The following is a 26360-nucleotide window of genomic DNA, read 5'->3' on the forward strand; positions in this document are numbered from 1 at the left end:
GCTCCCCAGCCCGTGGAGCTTTCTCCCTCAGTTTCCCCTTGGTACCGTCAAAAACCTCACCCTCTGCAAACATCCGGGACTTAAAACCGCTGAGAAATAATCTTTTAGTGTTTTTTAATGGAAAATTATTTATTTCCTCTGAATGTAGTAGGCTTCTATTGGCCTAAAAATACCTGCCACTGGCTCCCCTATCCCAACCCTAACTGCTATGAGGTTCAAAAGAATCGAGAGTTCCCTTCCTGCCCTATAATACACCCACTGACTCGGGGGAGCTGAGCCACCCATTTCCCAGCTCCTCAGGGCCCTTGCAAGGTCTCTCCTCCTCCAGCCACCAGGCTTCATAGACTGGGGCCCTGAACGACACACATGGGCCACGGGCTCCGGAAGGCAGTGCCCAGTGCGAGAGCCGGCTTCCACAAGCCTGAGCTTTCTGGTTCAGTGAAGGGAGGTCGTCCTGACTAGTGGATGTTGCCTCACTCCTGCAGGTCACGTTCCCACCACGGTCCTGCCTGACCTGGGGCCTGGAGTCTCAGGGAAGATGTAAATGGGGGGTGGGCGACCATAAAGCCCATGAGCCATTCCTCGCTGCTGTACTGATGGCTGGGAGGAGGGGAGATCCCCAGGGCTGTCACTTGCTGCGGTCACCAGCTCCGGTACAGGAATGAATTCCCCTTCATGGGTTCAGAACGATAACAGCAGCACAAACTCAGGGGGAAATTGGAAGGAGGAGCCTGGCTTTAGTCCAGAAGGAAGACTCGAGAAAAGGCAAAGCACTTGCAGGCGAGCTGAGAAAGAAGGGCTAATGAATCTCTCCAAGCACGGGCTCTCAGGACCCGAACTGGCAAAGGAGGAGAAGGACCCTTCTGTTCCAGAGACATTACCAAGCAAAGGTCAGCACTCAAGCCCTGGTGTCCCCTAGGGCTCTGACTTTGGTCCTAAGTCCTCTGGTCACCCCTTCTCCCCAGCTGACAGTCTTGTCCCCAACAAACAGTTTCAGGGCAGAGACATACTTAAAAAGGGGTTTTATTGCCAACTCTCAAAAATTAAGTTGTGCTCTAGAAGCAAAAGTCGTTGGATGCTAGTTCTCCTCCTCCTCCCCATCATTCACATTTGTTATCGCCTCACCCCTTTCCAGGACCTCTTTCATTAAGAAAGGAGAGCACTATATGTGGAGCTGATACCCAACAGATCAATGGAGACCAATGATTCTGTTTTTAGAAGCATAGCCCCCCTAGAGAGGCAGAGGTCGGGAAGGACGTCTCCATGGGGAAAAAGAAGACGGTGGGAATCCTTTGTATAATGTACACATTGGCTCTTAATTACAAAAAACATAGGCCTGTGCCTCCCCCAGGAACCCACCTCCTGGAGACCCCCATCCTTTTCTCTCTGAGCCCCACTTACTGTCACTTCCCAGTGACTGGAGGCCCTACAGTGACTTCCAGGAATAGGAGATCCATCCCCTCTCCCATTCCCACTCAGCCCTGAGTGTTACAAAGACCTGAGGTCTGCACCTCAAATTTAGAGGGAACTAACAACTGTCGGCAAACAGGTTCCCACATTCCTCTCGGAAGCAGAATTCTATGAATGAGTCCAATTAAACCCCATAACTCCAGCACCACTTTGGAGAAAAGCCAACTTACTCATGGCCATATCTTGCATTACAAGATAAAATTTCAGTAAATAAGGCATCAACTTGCATTGCTAATTTCTGCTGTAGCCAATGCCAGTGCTCGACAAAGGCCAGCCCATTTCAATGTTAAATGACCACTCTGTGCAAGGCACTGCGCCAGGTGCTGCATTATTAGGAAGGTCTGTGGCTGCGTTCTTTTTTTAATCCTTCACTAAACAAAAAGTGCTCATGCAAAAAAAAATTTTTTTTTCTGGAAAATTTATGAACCCAGCACAGACTTTGGAGGGCCTTTTGTGAAATTTCCAGAACGGGATAAGCCCCCAAGCAGGCAGTCTGTGGCTATAACAGGTAACTACTGGTTGCATACACCTGGGGATGTTGAGACCCAGGCTGTTCCGGGGCAGCAGCTGATTGATACCAAGAACCGCTTCTGAACATGCAGAGTCTGGTCTCAGTTGGTGAAGGGAGAGAGACAGTGAATAATCCGTAGTGACACACACGGCAAGCTGACTGGGACATCTCCCCTCCACCTCCTCACCCCTCCCGGTGCCTCCAAACCCTGGAAGAATAGACAGTTTTGAGGCTGGGGAGAGAAAGGTGAGGGAGATGGAATTCCTATCACTTCACCGGTTCTTCTTTTTCCCACTGAATTATCCAAGTTTCCATCCCAGTGGGAAAGTAGGTGAGGGATTAGGAGGGAGAAAGATGGATGGGACACAAATCACAAGGCCCAACTCTATCCCAGATCTTACACAATGACCTTGGTGGAAATCACTAAAGATCCCTTTCCTGGCAGGGCCTGGCCCGGTTATCCACTGGTGGGACCGAGAGGAATTACTCATTCCCAGGACAAATTCCATCCATTCAATTGCTAGAACTAACACTACTCAAAGGAATGTTTGTGGTCATTTACAAGAAATGGCCTGACTGACATCCTGATGTCTACTGAACCAATCCAGGTGAAGGGAGGAGACTAAGTGTATAAATGGCATAAATGTAAATGTCACTCAAGGAGGACAAAAATTATGATCCTCCTGGAAGTGAGTTTATTTTGCAGTCTTAAAAAAATAAAAATAAAAAAAGGTTCTTTTGTTGGAGTGTCCAGAATTGAAACTAACACAAGAATTTAAGAAGTTGGACAACCTGGATCACCATCCTGCACCAAAGTAGGGGGATGAACCAGATAAACCCTTGAGAGCCCTTCCAAAGAGAACCATGGAAACCTGTGATGGCTCAGCACTCCATGGTTAATTGGTCCCCGAAGGGCAACCCACACTCTTCCTCCTCATCTCTTATTCTGCAGCAGCAATTCCCAGCCTGTGAAAGGGTCTCAGCTCAACTGTTCGAGTTTTAGGAATCAAAAAGTAGAAAGACTCAAACTCTTTTTTGCTAAGCATAAGTAGATGGTCCACCTAGGAAATCCTTGAGCATTTGGAAGTGAAGTTGCACCCAATCTCCCTTTTCCCAAAGGACACAACAAAGTGATGATGATGTGTCCTGAAGCTCAGAATGTAAACTCTTGCACGCTTCCCAACCCCTTCAGGACCTATGACTAATAATGGACCCAAAGCTAAATCAAAGTGGCTAAGACAAATATTGAGACATTAAGAACAGTCAAAGGCAGCCATGACTTTTCTCCCTGAGTGGGTAGCAGACATTATTGTCATTCATATCTCTCTACACTGCCCATGTAGGATATCAGGACAAGGGCAGAGGGAATCACATCCCAAGAAATACACCTGTGTAGTCTACAGGGACCATTAATCCCTGATGAATTCTGGCTAAATTGTTCCAGACTTAACAGCTCTCTTAGGCTAGTGATCAATAATCCTAGCCTAGACCGTGTTGGGAAAGCCCCAGCCCTAGACCCCAGCCATGGATGTAAGGTCGGGCCCCATCAGACAACTCCCCACTGAGAGGAGGGGGAGCAGAATTTCCAGACCAGCTAGAGGGGGCTACTGTTCTTTTTTGCTTTCCTCTCCTGACTGATCCTCCACCCAGCCTGATTTTATCTTCAGATGACCATGCAGACGGCCAGAAGGTGAGGGGACACAGCAGAGATGAGCCTGGATGTTCACGGCCCCCCCCCAGAAGGATCCCCTTCCCTGTGTCTGAGCAGAGCACCCTGAGGCATTCTGGCCGTGTCCAGCTGTTTGGGGTTAGATGGAGACCCTGCAGGGCTGCAAGATGGAGACACGTGATTGACAGGTTGTCATCCTTCTGCAGTGGTAACTTTCTGTGCCACGTCAACGAAGAGAAGACTTCACTAGAAAGAGAGCATTCAGGAGAAGAGGAAAGGGGACATTGCTAAGAAAGTGACTGGACGAGGGGTAGGGCCAAGCCCAGACTTAGGACTATCTGCTGGCCCAGCAACAGCATTGGTGAATAAAAATTTTGAGGGAGACCATAAAAGGGAAAAAAAAAAAAGGGAAAAAAGTGCTTAAGCATGCCCTAGGGAGCACTTCTTCTATACAGAGTCACCAAGTCCTTCTGCTTTTCTTTCTGCTTCTCTGTCAGAGTGGTTGATGGTTCCTTGTTCAGTTCCAAAACCTTAATCTCTTGCAAGACTTGAGTCGCTTGCCTCAGCTGCTCTACTGCCTGGTTGAGCAACGTCTCGGCATTGACAGGGGGTCCATTTCCCTCCTGAGCATGCTCCAGCTCTCTGCCTAGAACCTGGCTCAAGAGCTGCTCAGTCTTTTCCTTTTCAAAGGTCACCTTCTTCTCTATCTTGACCAGCTGGCACCTGTCCAGGGGCAGGCCCTGACCCTTGTCACTCTCGGTCAGCAGGTTCCCAAGGGAGGCACATCGGGGCTGGAGCGATGGCAGTGTGGGGGATCCATCCTGGAGGGTCGCTCCCGAGCCCTCCTGGGCCCCCTTGCTCTCCAAGGAAGTCGGGCTGGGCTCTGCAGAGGTCAGCCGCCCCTGGTCCTCCTTCGGGGGACTTTTCGGGTCAGCTCTCTCCTCCCCGGCTCTCTGCAGACTTGCCTCCAGACTGGGCTCAGCTCCATTGGGACTGTCAGCCACGCCATTCACTGAAACTTGGGAATGACCTGGATCGGGATCCGGAGCCTTGGCAGCCTGTGAGCCCTGACACTGGTCTTGACTGGGAGTCTCAAGGCCCTTCAGAGATGCTTTCAATTTCTCAGACAGGATCTTTGGTGGAGGGGTTGGGGGTTTCCCCCCCTCCTTGGAAGCGGCAGTCTCTGAACCGGTGGGTTGCTCTGAATCTTTGCCAGCAGGGGTAGGGGGCTCTGGGCTGGGATTTTCCCAGCTTACTTTCAGTTTGTCAAGCTGGACCTTCGGAGGTGGCTCAGGAGGCTTTTCTGAGCCCCTGTTTCCTTCCATCAGATTCTCTTTACTGCCCCCCTCCTGGAGGGCTGAAGTTCCCAGGCCCTCCTCGGGGGCTTCGGCCGCGCCCTGGTGCTCAGGGTGGTCCTGGGCGGTTTCAGCCGTGGGAGCTGGGGGGCTCTCCTCTGCCCCTGACTTTTCAGCACTCCCATCCACATTTGGCTTCTCTGGGTCCTGGGCGGGTTTGGTTGGAGGCATGGGCGGTCGAGGTATCTCGGTAGGGGACGGGTCGTTGATATTGTTGCTGGGAGTGAAGGAGGGGGGCTCGCTGTCTGGCACATCAAGGTCCAGCCTCGACAGTCCATCGGACGCAGCACTGGCCACCTGATTGGGGAGAAGCAGAATACAGACTGTCACCTTCCCCAGTTCACATCATTCAAGGCAAGGCAGGGAGTGACAAGGACAGCTTACAAATGGCATTAACCCTCTTCCCAAAGGTCACCCGAGTCAGGGGGATCAAGCAATCACTCTAGGTAAGTTTGGGGTTAGCAGACACTGACATTATCCTGTTCTACTGCCCCCCCACTCCCCCCACAACAAGATTCTATAATATTCTAGAGGCCCTGGAATAGAAAGGAAGGATGGAGTTTATTATTTATAATAATTATAAACCGAAAAAGAGCATTGAGCTGAGAAGCAGGGGAACTGGGTTCTAGAGCCAGATCTCTTAGCAACTGTCTGACTCGAGGGCTTTTTTCTTTGGTGTTTGGGGGGCTTTTGTGGAGGCTGAGTCTCCTTATCTTGCCAGGCTGGAAGTGGAACAGCCACCCACTGACCCAATCCCACTGCTGACTGGCACAAAAGCTTTATTTAGCAAGCTCCATTTCTGACCCAGGCCAGTTTGCCCTTCTTTGGGCAACCCGGTGGACCCCTATTCCCAAGGGACCGATGTTCCCCAGCTAGAACTCCCAAGCTCAGGGGATGCACCAAGCTCAGGCCCCCAAGCAGTAGGCTCACAGGCATGGGTCACATAATTGACTGAGCTTGGTGACCTCATTTTCCACTAGGGAACTGCTAAGGTTTCTGTGACTCTGGGACTATCTCCTCTGGAGCTTTGGCTTAATTTCTTCTGAGTCAGGCTCACAAGCAGGCAGTTTAGCCTACAATTCAGTGGATTTAGTTTGTATTTGGGGGGTAAAATGGAGAGAATGAGACTGAGCAGGATCCATGGAGTCATGGCTTCTCCCTGACAATCTGGGGGGACGTTGCTCACATCAGCTTCACAGCACCGCAGTCTTGGGGGAGTGGGTGAAAGGAACATTTCCAAGGCATCATGGACAGTAACATTACTCTAGTGAGGAAGAGTTTTGAATAAGAACAATAAGCCCACTGAGTCACATGCAAATCAAGGAAGACACCATGGCAACAGTCGGAAAGTTATCAAGAAGATGGCCAGGAAAAGACTTTGTAAATATTGACAAAAAAGACTACTCGGGACACCTGGGTCCTAATCCCAGATCCCAGTCACATATTATGTGACTGAGACAAGTCACCTCTCTGTGAGCCTCAGTTTCCCCATATGGAAAATGAATCTTTTAGACAAGAGGGTCAATAAGGTTCCTCTGAGCTCTAAAATTCCTTGAGATTTTTCATGGTCTTGTGAGCTTCATAAATATCATTAGTAAGAAAAGTGGGAAATATCCAAGTTATTCAATAAAGGCCTATTTTCTAAGACCTGACCCAACTAAATGTCAATCCTGCTCCCCATTCCCCCTCTCCATTCTTATACTCTTGCCTGGTGCCTCTTTCTTCCTCGTGTAAGGTTTGTTTGGGGTTTTTTCCTACCCAACCCCTACTTTTCTTCCCCTACTTCAGATGTGAGGGAGGGGCTCCTGGATCAGTAGATGCCCTCTGCGATTCCATCCAAGCTCTGTCTAGGCCTCCTGCTCCAACCACCCTATGTCTAGTTATATTGCTACATATGGGAAGAAACTGAGGCACAAGAGAAAGGATATATTCTACAAACGATCAGCTGCAAAATTCATTCTCTTCAAAAAATACATAAATAAAAAATTCATTCCCTTCCCAAGCCTTTTTCTTAACAGACTTCATCTTTCTCCTTCTAAACTCAGGTATGTCAGACCTTCTAGGGCAAGTGCATTGTGCCTGATGGGATGTGTCAGTGGGAAGGGAAGACATGCTCCCCTTTCCTCTCCCAGATTTCACAAGGGTCTGGGTAGAAACCAGGCACTGCATGTCATAGACAGGAAGTTGTTATGAATTAGGGTCCTATTTAGAAGAAAAAAAACAGCAGCTCAGTAGTTTCCCCAGAGACCCTGCTCTGAGGTGCCCTGTCTTGGCTCTGTGAACTGGCACCGCTATTCCCAAGCAATTCCTAATCCTGAGTCCTCAGGCCTTTTTTCCAGGGGATCATTCTCCCTAAGGGAAGAATGAACAGTCACAAATATAAGAGAAATCCAAAGGTTAAGTAAGGGCCAACCCCCAAACCACAGTTTATTTTCAGGAGGAAAGAAAACAGTTGCATAATAAACCTACCCAAAAGTCCCTCTTCTTCCCACCTCCCTGCCTGTCTTGAGGGTTCTGTAGACCTGGAACACGATGATTTGTCTGGGCCCTCCCTGACTTTTGGGGAGTCTGGGAATGTTCTGCAAAGCAGGGACCCCTTCTCTGTACCCAGGATGCTACTGTCTCCTGAGAAGTTCTTTCAGGTTCTTGTGATCTGAACAGGGACACTCTTACTACACAACTGAAAAAACTCTTAAGACTCAGAGATTCTCTCCAACTGCACATCCACAAAGACACTTAAATATCCTTCCTTTCTTCTTGCCTCTTGCCCTGATCTCCAAGGCTGTTCTATCCTCAATGAGACTTAGTACCTTTTGTTCTCTCCAATAACTTTACCAGCTCCTCTCCTGCCCATAAATATGATCAGCTTTTCTCAATTTTGGAAAAAATCTTCACTTCCTCCTCTGGCCAGGATCCTATTTCTTTATTTCCTTCCACACCCAAACTACCTGCTACAATGAGTGATCTATTCCCATTGCCCTCTCTTCCTTCTCTCTCTCTCTCTCTCTCTCTCTCTCTCTCTCTCTCTCTCTCTCTCTCTCTCTCTCTTTCTCTGTGTCTGTCTGTCTGTCTGTCTCTCTCTCAAATCAGTTAGGGTTAAATTACTTGCCCAGCATCACACAGTAAATGTCTGAGGTCAGATCTGAATTCAAGTGCTTTAGCCACTAAACCACCTAATTACCCCACCAACTGCTCCTCTCAAAGGTCACTCACGATATCCACATTGCCAAATCTCATAGCTTCTCCCCCCATCTTCTGACCTGTTCAACACTGCTTATCAGACCCTCCCAGTTAGAATTCTCTCTTCTTAGACTTTGGGACACTGAGATACTGTCCCAATATTGCTAATGGCCTCCTCATTTCTCTCTTTCCTCAAGTCTCTTCTTTTCTCCAAATCATCCTTCAGAAAGCATTTTGTTTTGTTGCTGAGGCAATTGGGGGTAAGTGACTTGGGGGTAAGTCACACAGCTGGAAGTGTTAAGTGTCTCAGGTCCTCCTGCCTTCAGGGCCAATGCTCTACCCACTGTGCCATTTAACTCCCCCTCCCCCAAAGCACTTACTGAATAAATGTTTAGACAATAAATGCAGCCTCTTGGACAGGCTCACAGATACACACACACATCTCAGAATAGTTCTTCTCTCTGGACTTCTGGACTTTCTTGGAACTCTCCATCATGCCCCCCTGCTCCAGGACCTCCTCTCATTCTCTCTCCCTCCCCATTTTCATCTACCTTTTGTGTTTTATCTTCCTCCTCTATTAGACTGTAAACTCTTTGAGGGCAGGAATTGCCTTTGTTTTAACTTGTCTTCTCAGCACATAGTAGGTGCTTAATAAATGTCCTGTTATTGTTTCTAAAACAATAACTAAAAGGCTAAAAGTGCTAAAAGGCACACAAAGTTACAATATGCAAGCACACCCTCTCAGGCACACAAACACACACTGGAGATTCACAAATGAATGCACACACATTCTCACAGCCATCCCTCCCACGACCCTGGTTCATCTCACAGAGGTATATGGCCTTTGATCCCGGCCCCAGGCCTCAAGGACACTACTGTCCAAGGGCCCAGGACAAAGCCACAGTGTGGTCCTGTACCAGGCACTATCCTGTGCCTGATACTGATACTGACCCTTCCCCCTTCCCCAGGATGAGGGGATTCTAATGGACAAAGCCCTAATCTCTGGGGATGCTGGCCCCCCAGACCTCACCAGCTGTTGTCTGGTGACAAAGGAGCCATACAACCCCCACTCTCCTTCCTGGCTGAATGTATTGTAGTCACCCTTGGTGTGTGGGGGGAGGGGGAAGAGGGGGTTGGGGGAAAGGAGTACTAATAGAGAAGGAGAAGACAGGGGGGGGTGCCCAGCCCTCAGTTACAGCTGAAGGGCCCACCCACATCCTGAACAGGTCCTTACCTCTTTCAGGTGGATTCTTGTGGGTGGCCGGCGGCGCTGTCCCCCTCTCACCCGATCCCGGGTCACGTGTTCCAGGGCACAGCTCTTGTCCACCTTAACCTGAAAATGGGAATGGTAGAGTTGGTTATCTGCTCAAAGCCTTAGAAAGAAGAAAAAAAAACAGATCTGGAATTAAATCCAATCTAAATTACTCCAATCAATTAACACATACTTACTGATATATAGATGATATCTATAGATTAATTTATAGATTGGGTCCTATTTTAGGTACTAAGAATATAAAAATAAAAATGAAACCAAGCCTCAAGAGACTATTGGAGGAGATGGCATGTATGTATGTGTGAATGTGTGTGTGTGTGTGTGTGTGTGTGTGTGTGTGTGTGTGTAGATATATAGATAGAAAGAGAGAGAAGGTAGTACTTAAGATAAGCTATATAGAGATATAGAGATATGTGTATGTAGGTGTGTGTGTGTATATAAGGTAGTGCTTAAGACAAGCTGTGAGGGAAGCACAGGGTGTCCCTACTTGCTGCCCTGGCCACCTCTCCTCATCACCTCAAGCCCTTCTGGGGGCACGAGGAGCAGCACTGCAGCAGGTCCCGACATCTATATGACAGAGACAGCATCTCTATGGCCCCAAAGTTGCATTGGAGTGACACTTTCTGTCACATTCACTAAAAAGCTGTACTGCAGGCCCTGACTTGGAGCCCTGGCCTTGCCCGGCACTTCCCAAGCACTCGCAGGAAGCTGTCCACCACGGGATGCAGCCCGGACGCCAGGCTCCTGCTTCAGATACAGTAGGCAGTGTCTCCATCTAAAATAGCACAGAAACCAAGGAAAGCGGATGGAAGGAAGGAAGAAGGGAGACAGAGAGGAAGGGAAAGGAAGGGAAGGAGAAAAAGAGGAAAGGAAAAGAAAGAGGGAAAGGAGATGAGAGGAAAAGAGAGAAGATAGGAGAGGAAAAGAGAATGAGTGGGAGAAAGAAGAGAGAGAAAAAGGAGAGAAAAGGAGAAAAGAGGAGAGGAGAAGAGAGGGAGGAAAGGAGAGGAGAAAGAAGGGAAGGGGAGAAAAGGAGAAGGGAAAGAAGAAGAGAGGAGAGGAAAAGGGAAGGAAGGGAGAAGAGAGGAGAGGAGAAGAAAAAAGGGGGCAAGAGAAGGGAGAGGAGGAGAGAAGAGAAGAACAGAGGGGAAGGGAGGGAAGGAGAGGGGAGGGGAGGGGAAAGAAAAGGTCTACCCTGGTCTGAATGTGAACCTCACTCCTGCTATAGTGGGAATCCCTCCCCTTCCCTGTCTAAGCGTAGCTTTCATGAGTTTTGCAGCACTCTCAGGAACAGCAGCAAAGAGATCAAAACCCACCTATCACCTCCCCAACACCCTCAGCAGGTGGGTCACAATCATCTATCTTCCTCAAAGGGGAAGAGGGCCAAAGGCACGAGGCCCTCAGTCAGTGGGGATCTTCCTGGGGAAATGATACAGTGGGGAAAAAGGCTGGATTGGTAGTCTTACACACGCTACCTATGCAATGTGAGGAAAATTGTTAATGTTTCTTCAGTTTCCTCATCTATAAAATGGGAAGAAAGGGTTTCAATAAATGACTTCTAAGTTTTCTTCCAATGCAAAATTTATGATCCTCTAGGGAAAAGCTGACATTCTCAGTAAAAACCCACATCTGCCCACAGTGTTGCTCCTCTTTCAAAGTCTCAGCACCAACATGAGAGGGAAAAGGAAGGAAATAAGGCATGCAGCTATGGCTACAATCATATCAGAAGACCCACCATAGTATATGAAAATTATGGAATATTACTGTTCTGTAAGAAATGACCAACAGGATGATTTCAGAAAGGCCTGGAGAGACTTACACGAACTGATGCTGAGTGAAATGAGCAGGACCAGGAGATCATTATATACTTCAACAACAATACTAGAAGATGACCAGTTCTGATGGATCAGGCCATCCTCAGCAACGAGATCAACCAAATCATTTCTAATGGAGCATTAATGAACTGAACTAGCTATGCCCAGAAAAATAACTCTGGGAGATGACTAAAAACCATTACATTAAATTCCCAATCCCTATATTTATGCCCACCTGCATTTTTGATTTCCTTCACAAGCTAACTGTACAATAATTCAGAGTCTGATTCTTTTTGTACAGCAAAATAATGTTTTGGTCATGTATACTTATTGTGTATCTAAGTTATATTTTAATATATTTAACATCTTCTGGTCATCCTGCCATCTAGGGGAGGGGGTGGGGGGGGTAAGAGGTGAAAAATTGGAACAAGAGGTTTGGCAATTGTTAATGCTGTAAAGTTACCCATGTATATATCCTGTAAATAAAAGGCTATTTAAAAAAAAAAAAAAAAAGAAGACCCACCATAAATTCTAAGGGTCCCAAAGGCAAGGCTGGCTTTTGGCTAATGCCCCAGAGCCCCTTCGTCCTCAGGACTGGATTTTCCCTTGGCCACAGTCTATGGCCTCTATTTTTTGGTTTTTATTTTTTTCCCAGCCTACGATTTTTATTATGGAATGTCTAGCATGGAAATTCTCTCCACCAACTCAAGCTAACAACTTCATTGTAACTTGCAGTTCTGGAGAACATCCAAGGTAAAATGACACCCAGGACCACAAAGGCAAAAGTGGGAACTGAATTTAAACACTGCTAACTCCAAGGTCAGGTCTCTATCCACTGAACCAGAATATCTGCCTTTCCATACTGGGATTTCTTGATCCTGCATCCTCACTTTCTGCAGCCAACAATGGGAAGGGATCTGACTAACCTGAGCTAAGCTGCACCTCACCCATAACAGGTTTAGTGAACTGCTACTTCCCTGGTATTTAAGCCTTTGGCAGGGGGCAAGGCCTCGTCCCAAGGAATCCACAGCAAGACTTACTTTCAATATTTCAGGGATTTGTGATTTCCCAGCGTGGGCCCCCCATTACCCTATCAGAGCAAGACCTTTCGGGGAAGGAACAACAACTTACCTTTTGATGGTGTTTTAAGGTTTAGGAGAGGCAAAGTGGGGGAATGGATAAAAATCAGGGTTTGGGTCCTGTCTTTGCTCCCCCTGCCACTGTGACCCTGGGCAAATCCCGTAACTGTTCAGTGAACCGGGCTACATTCTAAGAGCATGAGTCCCGGGAAGATGCTGATCCGCATTAGGAGAGGGAGCCTCCTTGTGCCAGGATACACTATACCAATGAAACCAAAGGTTTGGCTTGTACCATTTTCCCCCTTCATATTTTTTCCTTTCCTTTTCTTTCTTTTTGGAAGGCAATAGGGTTTAACTGACATAGGGTCACACAGCTAATAAATGTCTGAACTCAGGTCCTCCTGACTCCAGAGCTGGTTCTCTATCCATTGTACCACCTAGTGTCCCAGTTTGGGGTGGATTTCAAAGCTAATGGAGCTGTCTCTGGCCTCTCCTCAAAAATCACACTCATCCTCTGGGCAGCCCTGCCCACTGAGCCCAGCAGAGATAGACTCACTGTTTTCTATTGTTAACCAGTCATAAAGACAAAAGATGGAACTAAGGAAGAAGAGAGAAAAGGAGGAAGGGAAAGGAAGGGAAGGGGGCAAAGAGGAAAGGAAAGGAGAGGGAAAGGAGAGTAGAGTCAAAGAGGAAGATAGGAGGGAAAAAGAGAGAAAAGGAGAGAGAGAAAGAGCAAGACACTTCCCTTTTCTGGGACTCAGTTTCCTTCTCTGGAAAATGAGAGGAGCAGACCAGATGACCGCCAAACCTTTTCCAGTCCCAGCCTAGGATTCTCACCTCATCAAAGGCTTTATTCTTGCCTTTGTTGATGCCTTCATTGAGGGCTTTGATCCAGGATTCCTTCTCCTCCCCATTCTGAGCCTGGAATTTGATGTCATGAACCTAGGAGAAAATAAATACAGTTTAACAGACTTCAGATGTGTCTACCACCACAATTTATAAGGTGACAGAGAACACTATCTTTGAAAGTAAGACTCCACCCTTCTCCCCCCACATGTACACACACAGGCCACATACCCACATAACACACCCCACACACATGCACACCCCCTACACACACACACACACACACACACACACACACACACACCCATTATAATCTTTCAGATACACACATGTTCCTCAGCCAGGGTTGAGGAATCTGTATGTTCAGGAAGTGGAGTATTAATGGAATTACAATATTTTTTAACCTCCCAGCCAGAGTCAAGCACAACACCTTATACTTTCATGTGGGAAAAGAGCAGTGGGCAGGAAAACAGGAGAAGAAGAGGGGGAGGGAAATAAGAGCACAGAATTGGGGAGAGGCAGGAAGGGCACTCTAAGGGAGCTTGTGACTGTACCCAATTGGAAAAGCAGAATAAAGATGATGGAGTGGAAAGACCTGCAGGGCTAAATAAAAATAATAGCAGCTGACATCTACATAGCACTTTGAAGTTTGCAAAGAGCTCTTGGCTCACAACCACTCCATTAGATAGGATGTGTTATTCCTGTTTATCAAACTGAGGAAACTGAGGCACAGAGAGGGGGTACAATTGGCCCAAAAAAACAACTAGTAAACATCAGAGACAGAATTTACACCCAGGTCTTCCAACACCAAATCCAGTACTCTCTATTAGAGGCCACACTTACCTCCATTCAATAGTGGCAGAATGGAAGCTAGCTCCCCTAAGCACATACTCCTTAATCTCAGCTTAATGTTTGGAAACCTGGGTTCAAGACCTACCCTGGTGACTGCTTAGAAAAGACATCAAATAACAACTACAGTCTGTCCTAGCCATTCATCATCACTCCAAAGTCCCGACTCCCATCCTCTCTCAAATATTTACTCTGGGGTCTTCCCTCTTTCCATCCTGTGCTTTTGCTTTAAGAGCTTGGTGGTCTGTAGCAGAGTTCCCCCTTCACTCCCCACACACCCTCCAGCACATAGACTCCCTTTCCACCAAAGAGAAATGATAAGGAGAGAAGAATATTCAGTTTATTTAATGACCAAATAACCTCGGAGCAGCTAGAGGGTAAAGTAGATCTGAGTTCAAGTCCTGCCTCAGACATTTGACACTTATTGGTTGTGTGACCCTGTTTAAGTCACTTAACCCCAACTGCCCCTCAAAAAATTAATAAATATCCAATTAATCTAAGGATAGTGGCTGAAATTTATAGAATATTTTGTGAAGGCATCAACAGAAGCTTTACTATTCCCATTTTACAGATGGAGAAAGTGAAACTCAGGTACTCATCACCTGTGATTACTAGCAGGAATATTGAACATCATGTGGACAGAGAGTTCTTAAATCTTTTTTATGCTGTGAACCCTTCTGGCAGTCCAGTCAAACCTATGAACCCCTTTTAAGAAGAATGTTTTTAAATGTATGAAACACAATACATAATATTACAAAGAAGACCAATTATATTGAAATTAAGATGCAAATGTTTTTCCCATCTAAGTTCAGGGTCAGTCTAGGGGACCAATGGAGACCCAGTTAAGGGACTGATCTCCTCTCAGTGGCAGGATTGAGTCCCAGTGAGGAAAAAGGTGGTATTCAACTCAGGTCTACTGGCCCCAAGTTTCAAGTCTCCAAAAAATCCACTTATTTGTTGGATTTGTAGAAGGCATTTTCTCTTGTCTCTAGTTTGTTATTATATAACAGCTTCCCACTTCCCATGTCATAGAATACCTTCTCCTTACAATTCATTATTATATAATACCTTCTTTAGCATATATGTCATATAGAAACATTCCCAGCCCCTCTCCTCACCGCCCAAGAAGCAACATAGTGTAGCAGCATATATGGTATTGGATTTAGAATCCATAAGACCTGTATATAAATCTCACCTCAGAAACTCACTAACTCACTAACTGGAAAAATGACTTAACCTCTCTGGCCCTCAGCCTCCTAATTTATAAAATGAGAGGATAAGACTGGAGGGCTTCTAAGGTCAGCGCCAGTTCTAAATCTATGATTTAAATCTATGCCAAGTGGCGTAGTGAATAGGGTTCTGGGCCTGGAGTCAGGGAGATGAGTTTAAATCCAGCCTTGGACACTTCTTTACTGTTTAATCACAGACAAGTCATTTAATCTTATCTGTTTCAGTTTCCTCATCTAGAAAATGAGGATAAAAATAGTCCCTACCTCTCAGGGTTGCTATGAGAATAAAGTGAGGTAGTATTGTCAACCTGAAAGGCCTATAAATACTTGATATAAGCTAGTATTATTATCATCCTATCACTTAACCATGTACTCAATTGCATGCAAGTCATCAAGTAAGAACTGATTTCTCCACATTGAAGAAAAAGAATGGCAGCTCTGGGATGGAAGTAGATGGGACAGTTGTCCCTAGAGAGACAGACAGCAGGAAAATAGTGCCCTCTAATCACATACTCCTAAGATATTTAGGGAAATTCAGGGGTAATACATAGAATTGGAAGAAAAACCAAGTTCAATGCCAATGGAAATTGGTAACGTATGATATAATCAGTGGATCACGCCCTCTTCATCTAATTTCCCCAGGTTCCTTTAAATTCTCATCTTCTGTACAAAGTCTTTCCTAGCCCTTTAAATAAAATTCCTTCACTTGGAGTTTATTTCCAGTTTGTCCTGTATATATCTTGTTTGTACATAATATTTGCACGCTGTCTCCCCCATTAGATTGTAAGTTCCTTGAAGGTGGGGACTATTTTTGCCCTCTCTTTGCCTAAATAGTTCCATCACTTCACACAGCACCTAATACCCAGAAGACACTTAATAAATGTTTGTAGACTTGATCAAGAGACAAGAGGACCCGGATTTTTGTCCCATTTGGTTGTGATTTGGTCACATCTTTTCATCTTTGAGTTCCACATGTATCAAAATGAAAAAGTAGGACTGAGCTGTTTTGATTCAGTGAGGGGTATCCTGTTTTCAGATACACTGGCGAGAACTGGGAATGCAGGAGAAATGCACACGTATTATGGATATGCAAAAATCTGGAGTCATCATTTCCATTGTCACAACTACCTCTTTCTCAAACTAGACACTGAATTCCCTTTCTTCATCATTAATGATAAAGTCCTTTCTGCCCATCATCCCTGAAGGAAGTACTAGTTCCGGAAGGCAGCATTTCATTTCTCAGGAAAAGTACATTCTAGGAACCTCAGGCTACAGAAGAAGAATGTAACTCTAGTTAATAACATTTTATCATACCTTATCCATTCCAAACTACTTTCATATCCATTATCTCACCTGATCCCTATAATATTATGAAGTTATCTTGTTGGGAAACAATTTTCTCACTTTAGCAATGCAAAAACAGAGGTCCAGAAATCTCAGTTCTTTCCCAAAATCACAAAGTGCCACAAAAGGCCTCAAACTTTCTCAAGTTTTCCACTGAACCAAGCTGTCCAGCACCCCCAACCCTTTAGTAATAGAAACATTTTTTAAAAATTTGACTGGTCAATACAATGACCATTAGATCAGGCTGGTAATCCCTCTACTAGATTTTCAGGACTTCTTCTTCCTAAAAACATGGACTCAGCTTCATGCTAAGACTTTTTTTTTAAGGGCTTTTAAAAGGCTTACTCTGGCGCCATATTTTAGAATTCTCCATTCAGCTGTTTCAATTTCCCTGACATATTTCAGGCCTCTCTCTTTACCCCAAATGAATAAAGGACTGGAATGAGCTGGACACAGGCCAAAGAGGCCGCTGTCCCAGTAAAAGAAAAGAGCAAGAAAGAAGGAAGAAGAAAAGGAAAGGGAGAAAAAGAAAAGAGAGGAGAGAAATAAGAAAAAGGAAGGAGAAAGAAGCAAAAGGAAAAGAGAGAAAAAGCTTAAGTGGGAGCCAGCCGAGACAGCGAGGGCCAGAACGGAGCACCATATTATCCCAGTAGCCCTACAGCCTGACTGACAATGTCTGAGCATGACCTCATGGGTCAGAGGCGTGGGGACCCAGGGAGGCACAAAGAGAGGGTATACAAGACACTAGGGCTTTTGTTTATTTAATTAAAGGGGGGAAAAGGTCCCTGGACTAGACAGCATTGCCCACGTGACCTCTGTAGCCAGTCCTGTGGAGTATGAAGGGGAACACACAGGGAGATAGAAAACATCCTTCACGTGGGCAATGCTGTCTAGTCCAGGGACCTTGGTGATGACCCAGTACAGGCAGAGAGTACAAGAAGGCCCTTCTCTCACACAGCAGCCCCTCTTCTCCAGGGAGTGCACCCGCCTCTTTGCCTGCAGGCACAGAGAGCTCCAAGAAGAATGCCTTCCTTAGCTAGCAGACTCTGGGGGGAGAGGGGGAAAGCCTGCCCTAGGAAATCAGATATAAACAAGGGAAATGTAGTAGCTCCCAGGATCCTGCCCCAAGCAGTGGCTGTGGCTGTGAGCCTCTCCTCCCTCCCCTTCTTACCACTGGGCAGAGCTACGGGAAGACAACAGGCCTGAAGGGGACTTCCCAAAAGAAGGGGACCCATCAGCTCCCAAAGCTCTGGCTGGAGCAGCTTGCCCCCCTTCCTTCCCCCTTCCCCATTCATTCACTCAATCAAGCAGGTTATTCCTGTTTTTACCCTGGGGAAGAGATAGGGGTTAGACTACATGACTTCTAAAGCCAAAGTTTCTATGGGTGCCCAGAAACTCAACCAGGAGGGCAGATGGAGAGAGAGGGGCTGGAGGATGCCCATCATCCCTATGCTACCCTAGTAAAGGCTCTTATTACCACCCACCTGGACTATTTCAATGGCTTCTCTATAAGATTTATTACTTCTGTTCTCTCCAAACAATCCTTCACACCTTATCTTTCTCACATCATTCACCTGTTCAAAACCTTCTCTGACAGCTCCCAGTTAACTATCAAAGGATGATCTTTGACCATACTAGACTCTAGAGCCACTCCACCTTTTTTAGCTCTCTCTGCAATTATTTCCCCTTTAAGTGGACTAAGCTCTAGTCAATCAGATTCTGTCCCTGCATACGTTTAATTCTTTCCTGTCTTTAGTCACACTGTTGCCCACTCCAGGAAAGGCTCTTGCTGCCCTCAGCCCTATGGGATTGCACCACACATCCTTTACCACCTAACTCAAATGAAACTTCTTCCAAAAAGCCTTCTCTTGTTGCCTTCTTCAATTAATAATAACCTTTTTGCCCTCAGACCTCACAAAATATACTTATCTTATACGTTTTATTATTGTGCATTAATTATGTATTAATGTAATAATCATGTATTAAATATGTATTACTTTGTTGCATTATGTCTCTTATTCGTAGCTATGCCATATTCCCTGATAGACTATGAACTCTGTGAGAGCATGAAATATGTCTAATCTAAACTCTGTTTTCTCCTGATCAACTAAAACATCACCCTGTTCAAAGGAATTACCTGTGAAATACCTGTTACATTGAATTTGTGGAAACCCAGGCTCTGGCGACATGCTAAGGGTTCTCCGGACTTCTCCTCACTTAGCTCCTCATGCCCTGCCCTATTCTCTGGAGGGCAACTACATGAGGGAAGCCTCAAATGTCACAGGACCTTCCGCAGATACTAGTTAAGTCAAGGTGTCACACCAAAAATGAAGCTTCTAGAGACTGACCAGTTCAGACCCCTGTTCCCATAGTCACCTGACACCTTGAATTTGAGGTTTCCAGATACTTTAGCTTTGAGCTTATAGACACTCACAGTCTTAGGGTCAATCAATCTCTTCAGCCTTGGAGGTCATTAACCTTTTAATTGTTGGATTGTTTTTAAAAATTAAAAAAAAAAACAGGACTATGATCACATTTCTCTGATCTCGTCAACCCCACTGAGCAAAATGATCTCTTTTTTCCCTATTCTTCTCCTCTTCAGCCCATAAAATGGCAAGGGGAGCTCTGGTAGTTATCATAGGGGGGAAAGAAGTGAAGAAGGGAAAGTAGGTAGTGATATTGAGAAAGGGAGGAAAAGCAAGAAAAAAAGTTCGGAGAGAGAGATAGCAAAAAAAAAAAAAAGTGGGAGAAGACAAGACAAGAAGGAGTAAGGAATGGGGGAAGAAAGAGCAAGAAAGGAGGCAGAGAAGAAAAGAAAAAGGAGGATAGAGAGAACAAGAAAGGGAGGAGAGAGAAAGCAAAAAAAGGAGGAAGAAAAGGAATAAGAAAGGGAGAGAAGGAAAAAAGTTAAGCATGAAGAGAGAGAATAAGCATAAGCAAAAGGACTCCCAGCTAAGGATCCCACAGCTTCTCCATTTCTGCCCTCCCTAACTCCATTTTGGGTGTTTCTCAGAAACTGAGTCACCCAGAATTTCAACATAGTGCCCAGCTCATTTCTACATCCCACAGAGTCCTCCAAAAGCGCCACTCTAACATCCGACCTCCAGTTGTCCCTACAAGTAGCTCAGATGCCCATTCCTTCCTTCCTTCACATATCCCTTCCCAGGGCCACCTAGGCTTTGAGGAGGGAGGAGAGAGGGAAGCAGCTGGAGGCAGAGAACAACTGAACCATTGGTTACCTCAACAGGTGATGCAAGAAAGCATCATCCAGAAAAGTATTCTTTCTTTTTGTTCCCTTTATTATCAAAGATTGAGGGAGAAAGAGAACCTGAGGCAGGAAACCTTTTGGCCAAGGTACCCCAAAGCCTATCTACACAGGGGAATTTGCACAGGGTTAACAAAGGCAGAGAGACACTCCACATACATGCACACACATTAAGATCTGGGAGTAAGACTGCCGATCCCAAATCTTCAACTGGGCTTAGCCTTGTGTCCATTCTCCTAGAGGAAACTCATCTGCCAGACAGCCAGAAAGAAGGTCTGACTCCCTTTCCATCTGAGAGCAAAGATTAAGTAACTATTGTCAAATGGCACAAACCTGGCCTGAGCAGTAACCTCTGCCCCAGCCCCATTAACTTCTCTTCCTCCAAAAAGCCAATACTTATAACAATAATAATATCAATATTAATAATAGCAAGCATTTATAATATTTTAAGGGTTGCAAAAGGCTTTGAAAATATTATCTTAGTTTTCCTTACAACAACCCTATTATTATTAAATGTCCTCATTTTACAGATGAAGAGACTGAGGCAGGCAGGCAAAGTTAAGTGACCTGTCCTGCCACCAACTTTATAGCTGGTAAGTATGTGAGTCCAGATTTGAACTCAAGGTCTTCCAGATTCCAGTTCTATTGTTCCATACACTAGGGCACCTAGATTTTGGCTGCTCCCCAGCAGGGATCGTCTTTTCCCTTTTTTTGTATCCTTGGGAGCTTAGTGGAGTTCCTACCCTATTATTGTAGGGGCTTAATAAATGTTTGCTAAGTATGTGATCTAGCCACTCTGGTCCTGCTCTGGTTTGTCCCTCTTGTGCCTCTCTGAGGTCGTCAGATCTCTTTGCTGTCTCCTAGGCTTCCCATTCCAACCTCATACCTTGAATCAGAATCCATCCCTCCCTGGGAGGACAAGAGTTAATGAACTAATACTCGGAAACACAAAGCTTCCAGTGCAGGAGGCACAACAAGTATGATCAGGTACCGGGAAAGAAAGGAGTGGTGGAGAAGGAGTATCTTGGACTGAGGTGGAAAAATGCTCCATGAAGACTGGGGGAGGGACAAGATGACCTCTTCAGGGAGTGGGGAAGGGGGGGGGTTAGAAAAATGAGTTGGCAAAGGGAATCTATGATTCAGTCTCACACAATTGTTCCTGCTGCACATCGCAAATGGAAAATGCTGGGTGGGTAAGTAACACAGCACACCACACAGCTGCACATGGAACTGGGGGGGGGGGGTGGCATAGGGGAAGGGGGGGGGGGGGGGGGGGGGGGGGGAACGCAATCTGAACTCTGTCTCAACATCTGTGAAAGTATGCTGTGTGTCAACACCCACTACAGACTCCCAGCCAAAGAAAAAATGGCATAAACAGCAAACTTTTCATCTGCAACCCACTCCCCCCAACCTTTTTTTTTTTTTTTTTTTTTTTTGGCCACAGAGGAATTTTGCCAGCAAGAAATCATACCCAGGCTCAGATAGAAATGAAATCAGGGAAATGGGGAGGGTGGAGCTCTTTAAAGTCATGGGATCTCCCAACAGAGAATGATAGGGGTAGAGCCCAGAAATTCGGAGAGGTCAATGCTGAGCTCATGCCCAGGGACTAGGGGAGATAGACCCCTCCAACTCTCTTGCTATGGTGTTTTCAAAACAATCTTATTAGGACATCACTTAAGATAGGAGCAGGGAAGTCAGGGGATGGGGTGGGGGAGATGGACTAGGAAGACCATCATGGGCACCTAAACAACTAGGGGCCACCTGAATCCAGGGGTAGCCAGCCTCTCCTTGGGCTAAGTTCCAAAGTCCCCAATCCCCCCAACCCTCTAGAGCTTGAAGTAATTCAGCTCTACATCTCCCATTTCCAAACTCCAGCCTCAATCTTAAAGAAATATACACATACAAATTGCCTCTGTCAAAGGCACTTCCCCTATGAAAAACTAGGGAGTAGGACCCACTGGGGTTCAGTCAGGGACAGGTTCCACTGATCAGGAATCCACTAAAGGAAAACTTACAGATAGCCTGGGTACAGGCTGTCTCCTGGCAGAAAAGGCCGGGAGGCTGTGCTAAAGATACATTGCTCAATACAGAAAGAGGTTTAAATGCATCTCCTGTCAATAATCAACTGGGGAGATGTCCAAGAGAAAATTATTAAAAGGACCCACTTGTAGCAGGCCCCTCAGTCAGACCATTTCAGATTCCAATTAATGTAGACTCTCCATGTGGCAGTGGGAGGGAGAGATGTCTGCTCAAACCCAGCAGCCTTTTAGCCAAGGCCAAAGTAGGGGACAGAAGCATGCACCCCTGTGCACCCAAGAATTCACCCAGGCACATTTAGCTCAACGGAAGAGCTACAGAACTGAGCTAGGCACAGCATCCGTGCAGGAGGCACTTCCCAGAACCCCCTATTGTAGGAAAAGAAGGAACACATCAAATGATGGAAGGGGCTCAGAGTCAGGGAAGACCTAAGTTCAAATTTCACCCTTCATGTTACGCAGTTCCTTGCTAGAACTCAGACATTCCCCAAAGCTTTCCCTGGCTCTTTCCAAACCTCCTTCAATCATTTGAAAAATGAAGCAAGGAATGCCTATAATAGATATCTGAAAGGGTCCTCAGGAGGGTCGCCTGAGATGACACACACTTTAAAGTACTAAGTATTGTGAAAGTACTAAGTATTGTGGTGGTGTCATAAATACTGAACTGCTAATAATAATGTAATAATTAAAAATAATATAGTTTTTCAAAAGGAATCTCCTGAGGGCAGCTAGGTGGTACAGTGGATAGAGCCCCAGCCCTGAAGTCAGGGGGACCTGAATTCAAATTTGACCTCAGACACTTAACACTTCCTGGCTGTGTGATCCTGGGCAAGTCACTTGACCCCAACTGCTTCAGCAAAAAAACAAAAACAAAAACAAAAACAAAACCCAGTAACTCTCAGTCCCCTGTGACCCCAGGCGAGCACACAATCTTTCCTCAGTCAAACTCTCTGAGCTGGAGAGGAGGTGCCAATTTGGACTGACGAAGGGGATTCCTCCCTCAGAGTGTGCAATAGTGATGGATGATTGAGTGCTGGCCAACAAAAACCAAAATTATAAGGACTTGGAGGAGAAGGTGCAGAGAGAAGGAAGGGGGCAAAGGAGATATTCCCTTACCTTGTTCCCAGGAGATCGAAGCAAAATAAACCTATGCTTCTTCTTTAAGAAAGCTCGATAGTCTTGACACTTCTCATAGCTGCCCAGTTCTACAGTCTCTATGCAGCTCTGCTCATCCTGGGGAGAAGAAAGAAAGGTGATCACTAGATTAATTAGAGGATGAAATTCCATCTTAGTTCCAACCCTGCTAGAGCGCTTACACACACACACAACACACACACTCAGGGCTGGAATTTAGGAAGACCAGCAGTTTCCCCTGTGGTGTTACCTGTAAGAAGAAAGACTAAGGAAATTTTAAAATATTGCTTTTTAATAATTGCACAAGTTTTACATCAAGTATTTATTGTTGAAAATCTCTTGGATAACTACAAAAACACAGGGGGTCCAGTTTTCAAACCTGGCTGAGTACATCCCTATATCAAAAAATACTTGTATCAAAATACCAGCATCAAAAAATACCTGATATCGATGAGATATATGGAGCAGCTACAACTACAAATGGAAACTTCTTAGGGATGTTCACCATCGATGGTGAACACAGCTTTCCCTGAGTTGCAGATTCTTGATTTGTGAAAGAGCTCTGAGCAGGGAGACTGGCTACAGAAGGTCCAATGAGAAAACAAACATTTACTGTGGGAGTTCTAAATAACAAGGTACATCACTGAGGCACAATTCAGCATAAATTGCCTTCAAAAGCCTTACTGCATAGGTGGAAGAGAGGATCTATCTATATACATATAAAAAGGAAGAATGGTAACAATAGGTAGATTCCTATAATAAAAAAGGAAGGGAGGAAGGAAGGAAGGAAAGAAGGGAAGGAGAGAGGGAAAGAGGGAGGGAGGGAGGGAAGGAGGGAAGGAGGAGAGAATAAAATGAAAATAAACAAGAAGGACAGCTTTGAAAGTTATGTGGACAAAAAAGACTGCTCACCTCCAGATACAGAAATGATAGTCTCAGATGACAGATTTACAATTTTGGGGAGGAAGGAAGATATGGTCAAATTAGTTTTGTTTGATTATACATGTTTGTAAGAGGGGATTTTGTTTTTCTTGCTTTCTCAAATGGGAGAATAACAGAAGGTGAGAGAGAAAAGGAAGAGCTTCATATAAAAACATTTTTTAAATATATATATATATGTCAAACTTATTATATGCTTTAAAAGCATGATGTAAACAAGAGATTTATAGTTTTATATCCAGTCCTTAAAATGTCAGTCCTAGTCTGCAATTTAACCAATGGATCCTCTTTTACTTACTTTACAGATGAGGAAATTGAGACAGGGAAAGTTGTAAAGGGCTTTGCTCAGGGTCACTAATGCAATTAGTGGCAGAATTGGAATTCAAACTCAGCTCTTCTGCTTCTACATCCAATGAGCTTTCTCATCTACCATATGACCTTTAAGTTAGGCATTGAAGACTTGGTAAGAGGTTCTAGTTCCTACAAGAGAGCTGCATGAGCCCAAAAAAGGGGGGGGGGGAGGGGAACATGGACTAGCTAGTGGTTAGTAAGCCTTTCTATTAACCTACTTGGTGGTTCTGGGGCAAGATTGGATACCATGAAATGGCACGGAGAGCTTGGTCTCTGACCCTGTTCTTAGACTCCAGAAGCTGCTGTGAAGGTGGAATAATTACCTAAGAATAAATCCAGGACTTTTGGACATCATGAAGTCCATGGGTTCTTGAACAGATTTCTGGGTGTCTGTGGACTTGGATGGGGAAAAAATTGTGACTTTATTCAACATAATTGGTTTGCTTTGTAATTTTCTTTACGTATTAAAAACTGTTTTGAGAACAGGTCCGTAGACTTCACCCGTTGGCCAAAGGGGTCAATGACACAAAGAAAGATAAGAAGCCCTTATATGGTTCTACTACCTCACTTTACAGTAATCTAAGGCCCATACAAACCATAACTAATTGGTCTGTGGCTCTACTGACCAGTCAGCTCATAACAAGCATTTATCAAGTGCCAAGCACGTCACGGGCACTGTTCTAGGCACAAAGAGATACAAAGACAATAAGTTCTGAAATATTTTCTTCTACTCTCAAGAAACTTATATTCAATCAATTAATCAAAAGAAATCCCCCTTGGGCTATGCTATCCTTGGGTCTCTTGGTCATGAAGGGTAAAGGCAAAGCCTACCAGTTCTGGGATGAAGCCTGTGGGAATCCAGGGACAGTCCCCTGGAAAGCGTCACCCGGGAAGCTCTGCCTTTAGTGGCCACACATTTTCCAGCATTCCCTGTGATTAAACGAACCTCTGACAGCCACAGAGCCCACCCACCCCCACCCCCCCTTCACCTGCAGCCCTGTCAAGCTCTTCAGAGGATTATCGCTGTGCACCCCCCCACCCCAAACCCCCACAAGACTCCGAGGGGGCTGGGGAGAGGCACCAAATTCAACCTCCTTTCTCCCCCACTCCCCACCCCTGGTTAATTGGCTTATCCCCTGGGTGTGACTAAGTTAAAGCGTTCTTCCTGGGTGTGGTTTTCTCTTCCCGGAGGGAGTTCTGAAGTAGCAGAAGCGGATCTGGTCTGGCCTGGAACACACTGAGCCTGGGGCTGAATCCTGCAGTAACCCCGGCACCCTAAAAGAGGCAGTAGCCCAGCCCGGGGACCACGGAGAGCCTGCAGCAAACAGCAGAGGCTCTGGCTGGTTCTGGGTCCCACTGACCCGAGCTAAGGATTTCACAGGCACTTGTCACCTGGGAGACACAGCTGAGCAGATGCACTGATAGCTCTTGATAATTTCTATGTACAGGTGTTTATCTGAGCTGTTTTATTGACACAAAAAGCTGCCGTGACAAGGTGCTGAAGGCCTGGGGACCTGCACCGCCCCTGTCCTGCATCTCTGTCCCCTCCAAATGCAGGCTCTGTAAGGGCAGCCCCCTGCCTGGCTCCCTCTAACCCATCCTAATCTCCAAGACCTAGCTCACGTTCCCCGCCCCAACTCTGGAAAGCCTTGCTGGCCCCACCAATGACCCCTCCCCCCTGCACAAGGACGCCTTCCTTATTTGACATTTATAGAAAACCACCACATTACTGATTACAAAGCCCTTTTTCACAGCCTTGCCATCAAGCAGATAGTTCAAATGTAAAGGGGTGGTTTCTGTCTGCACAGGTATTATTATTCCCATTTTCCAGATGAAGAAGCTGAGGCTCAAAGTTAATGGGATTTGCCCAGGAGATGTCACAACCAGCAGTCCAACCTGAGGAGCCCCACTTCTAGCCCTATCCTTTCCTTTTCAACAGTGTCATATGTGACGGTGGACTGACTGAATCAGCGTCCGAGGGGCTTCCTCGTGCACTGATGAAGCTGATCCTGGTTG

General features: G+C 45.8%; 1 protein-coding gene across 2 annotated transcripts in view; it reads right to left on the minus strand.

The window, feature by feature from the left end:
* Positions 1 to 1005: 1005 nt before the first annotated feature.
* Positions 1006 to 26360, minus strand: part of PLEKHO2 (pleckstrin homology domain containing O2) — a 36510-nt gene continuing 11155 nt past the window's right edge. For both annotated transcript variants that reach the window (XM_031955385.1, XM_031955386.1), the window contains exons 3-6: positions 23037 to 23153; positions 13189 to 13293; positions 9420 to 9518; positions 1006 to 5302 (exon numbers count right to left, since the gene is read on the minus strand). In XM_031955385.1, coding sequence (XP_031811245.1) covers positions 4082 to 5302; positions 9420 to 9518; positions 13189 to 13293; positions 23037 to 23153 — 1542 coding nt within the window. In that variant the 3' untranslated portion in view covers positions 1006 to 4081. The remainder of the gene's footprint in view (positions 5303 to 9419; positions 9519 to 13188; positions 13294 to 23036; positions 23154 to 26360) is intronic.

This window comes from Sarcophilus harrisii, chromosome 2, assembly GCF_902635505.1.
Source record: "Sarcophilus harrisii chromosome 2, mSarHar1.11, whole genome shotgun sequence".
NCBI lineage: Eukaryota > Metazoa > Chordata > Mammalia > Dasyuromorphia > Dasyuridae > Sarcophilus > Sarcophilus harrisii.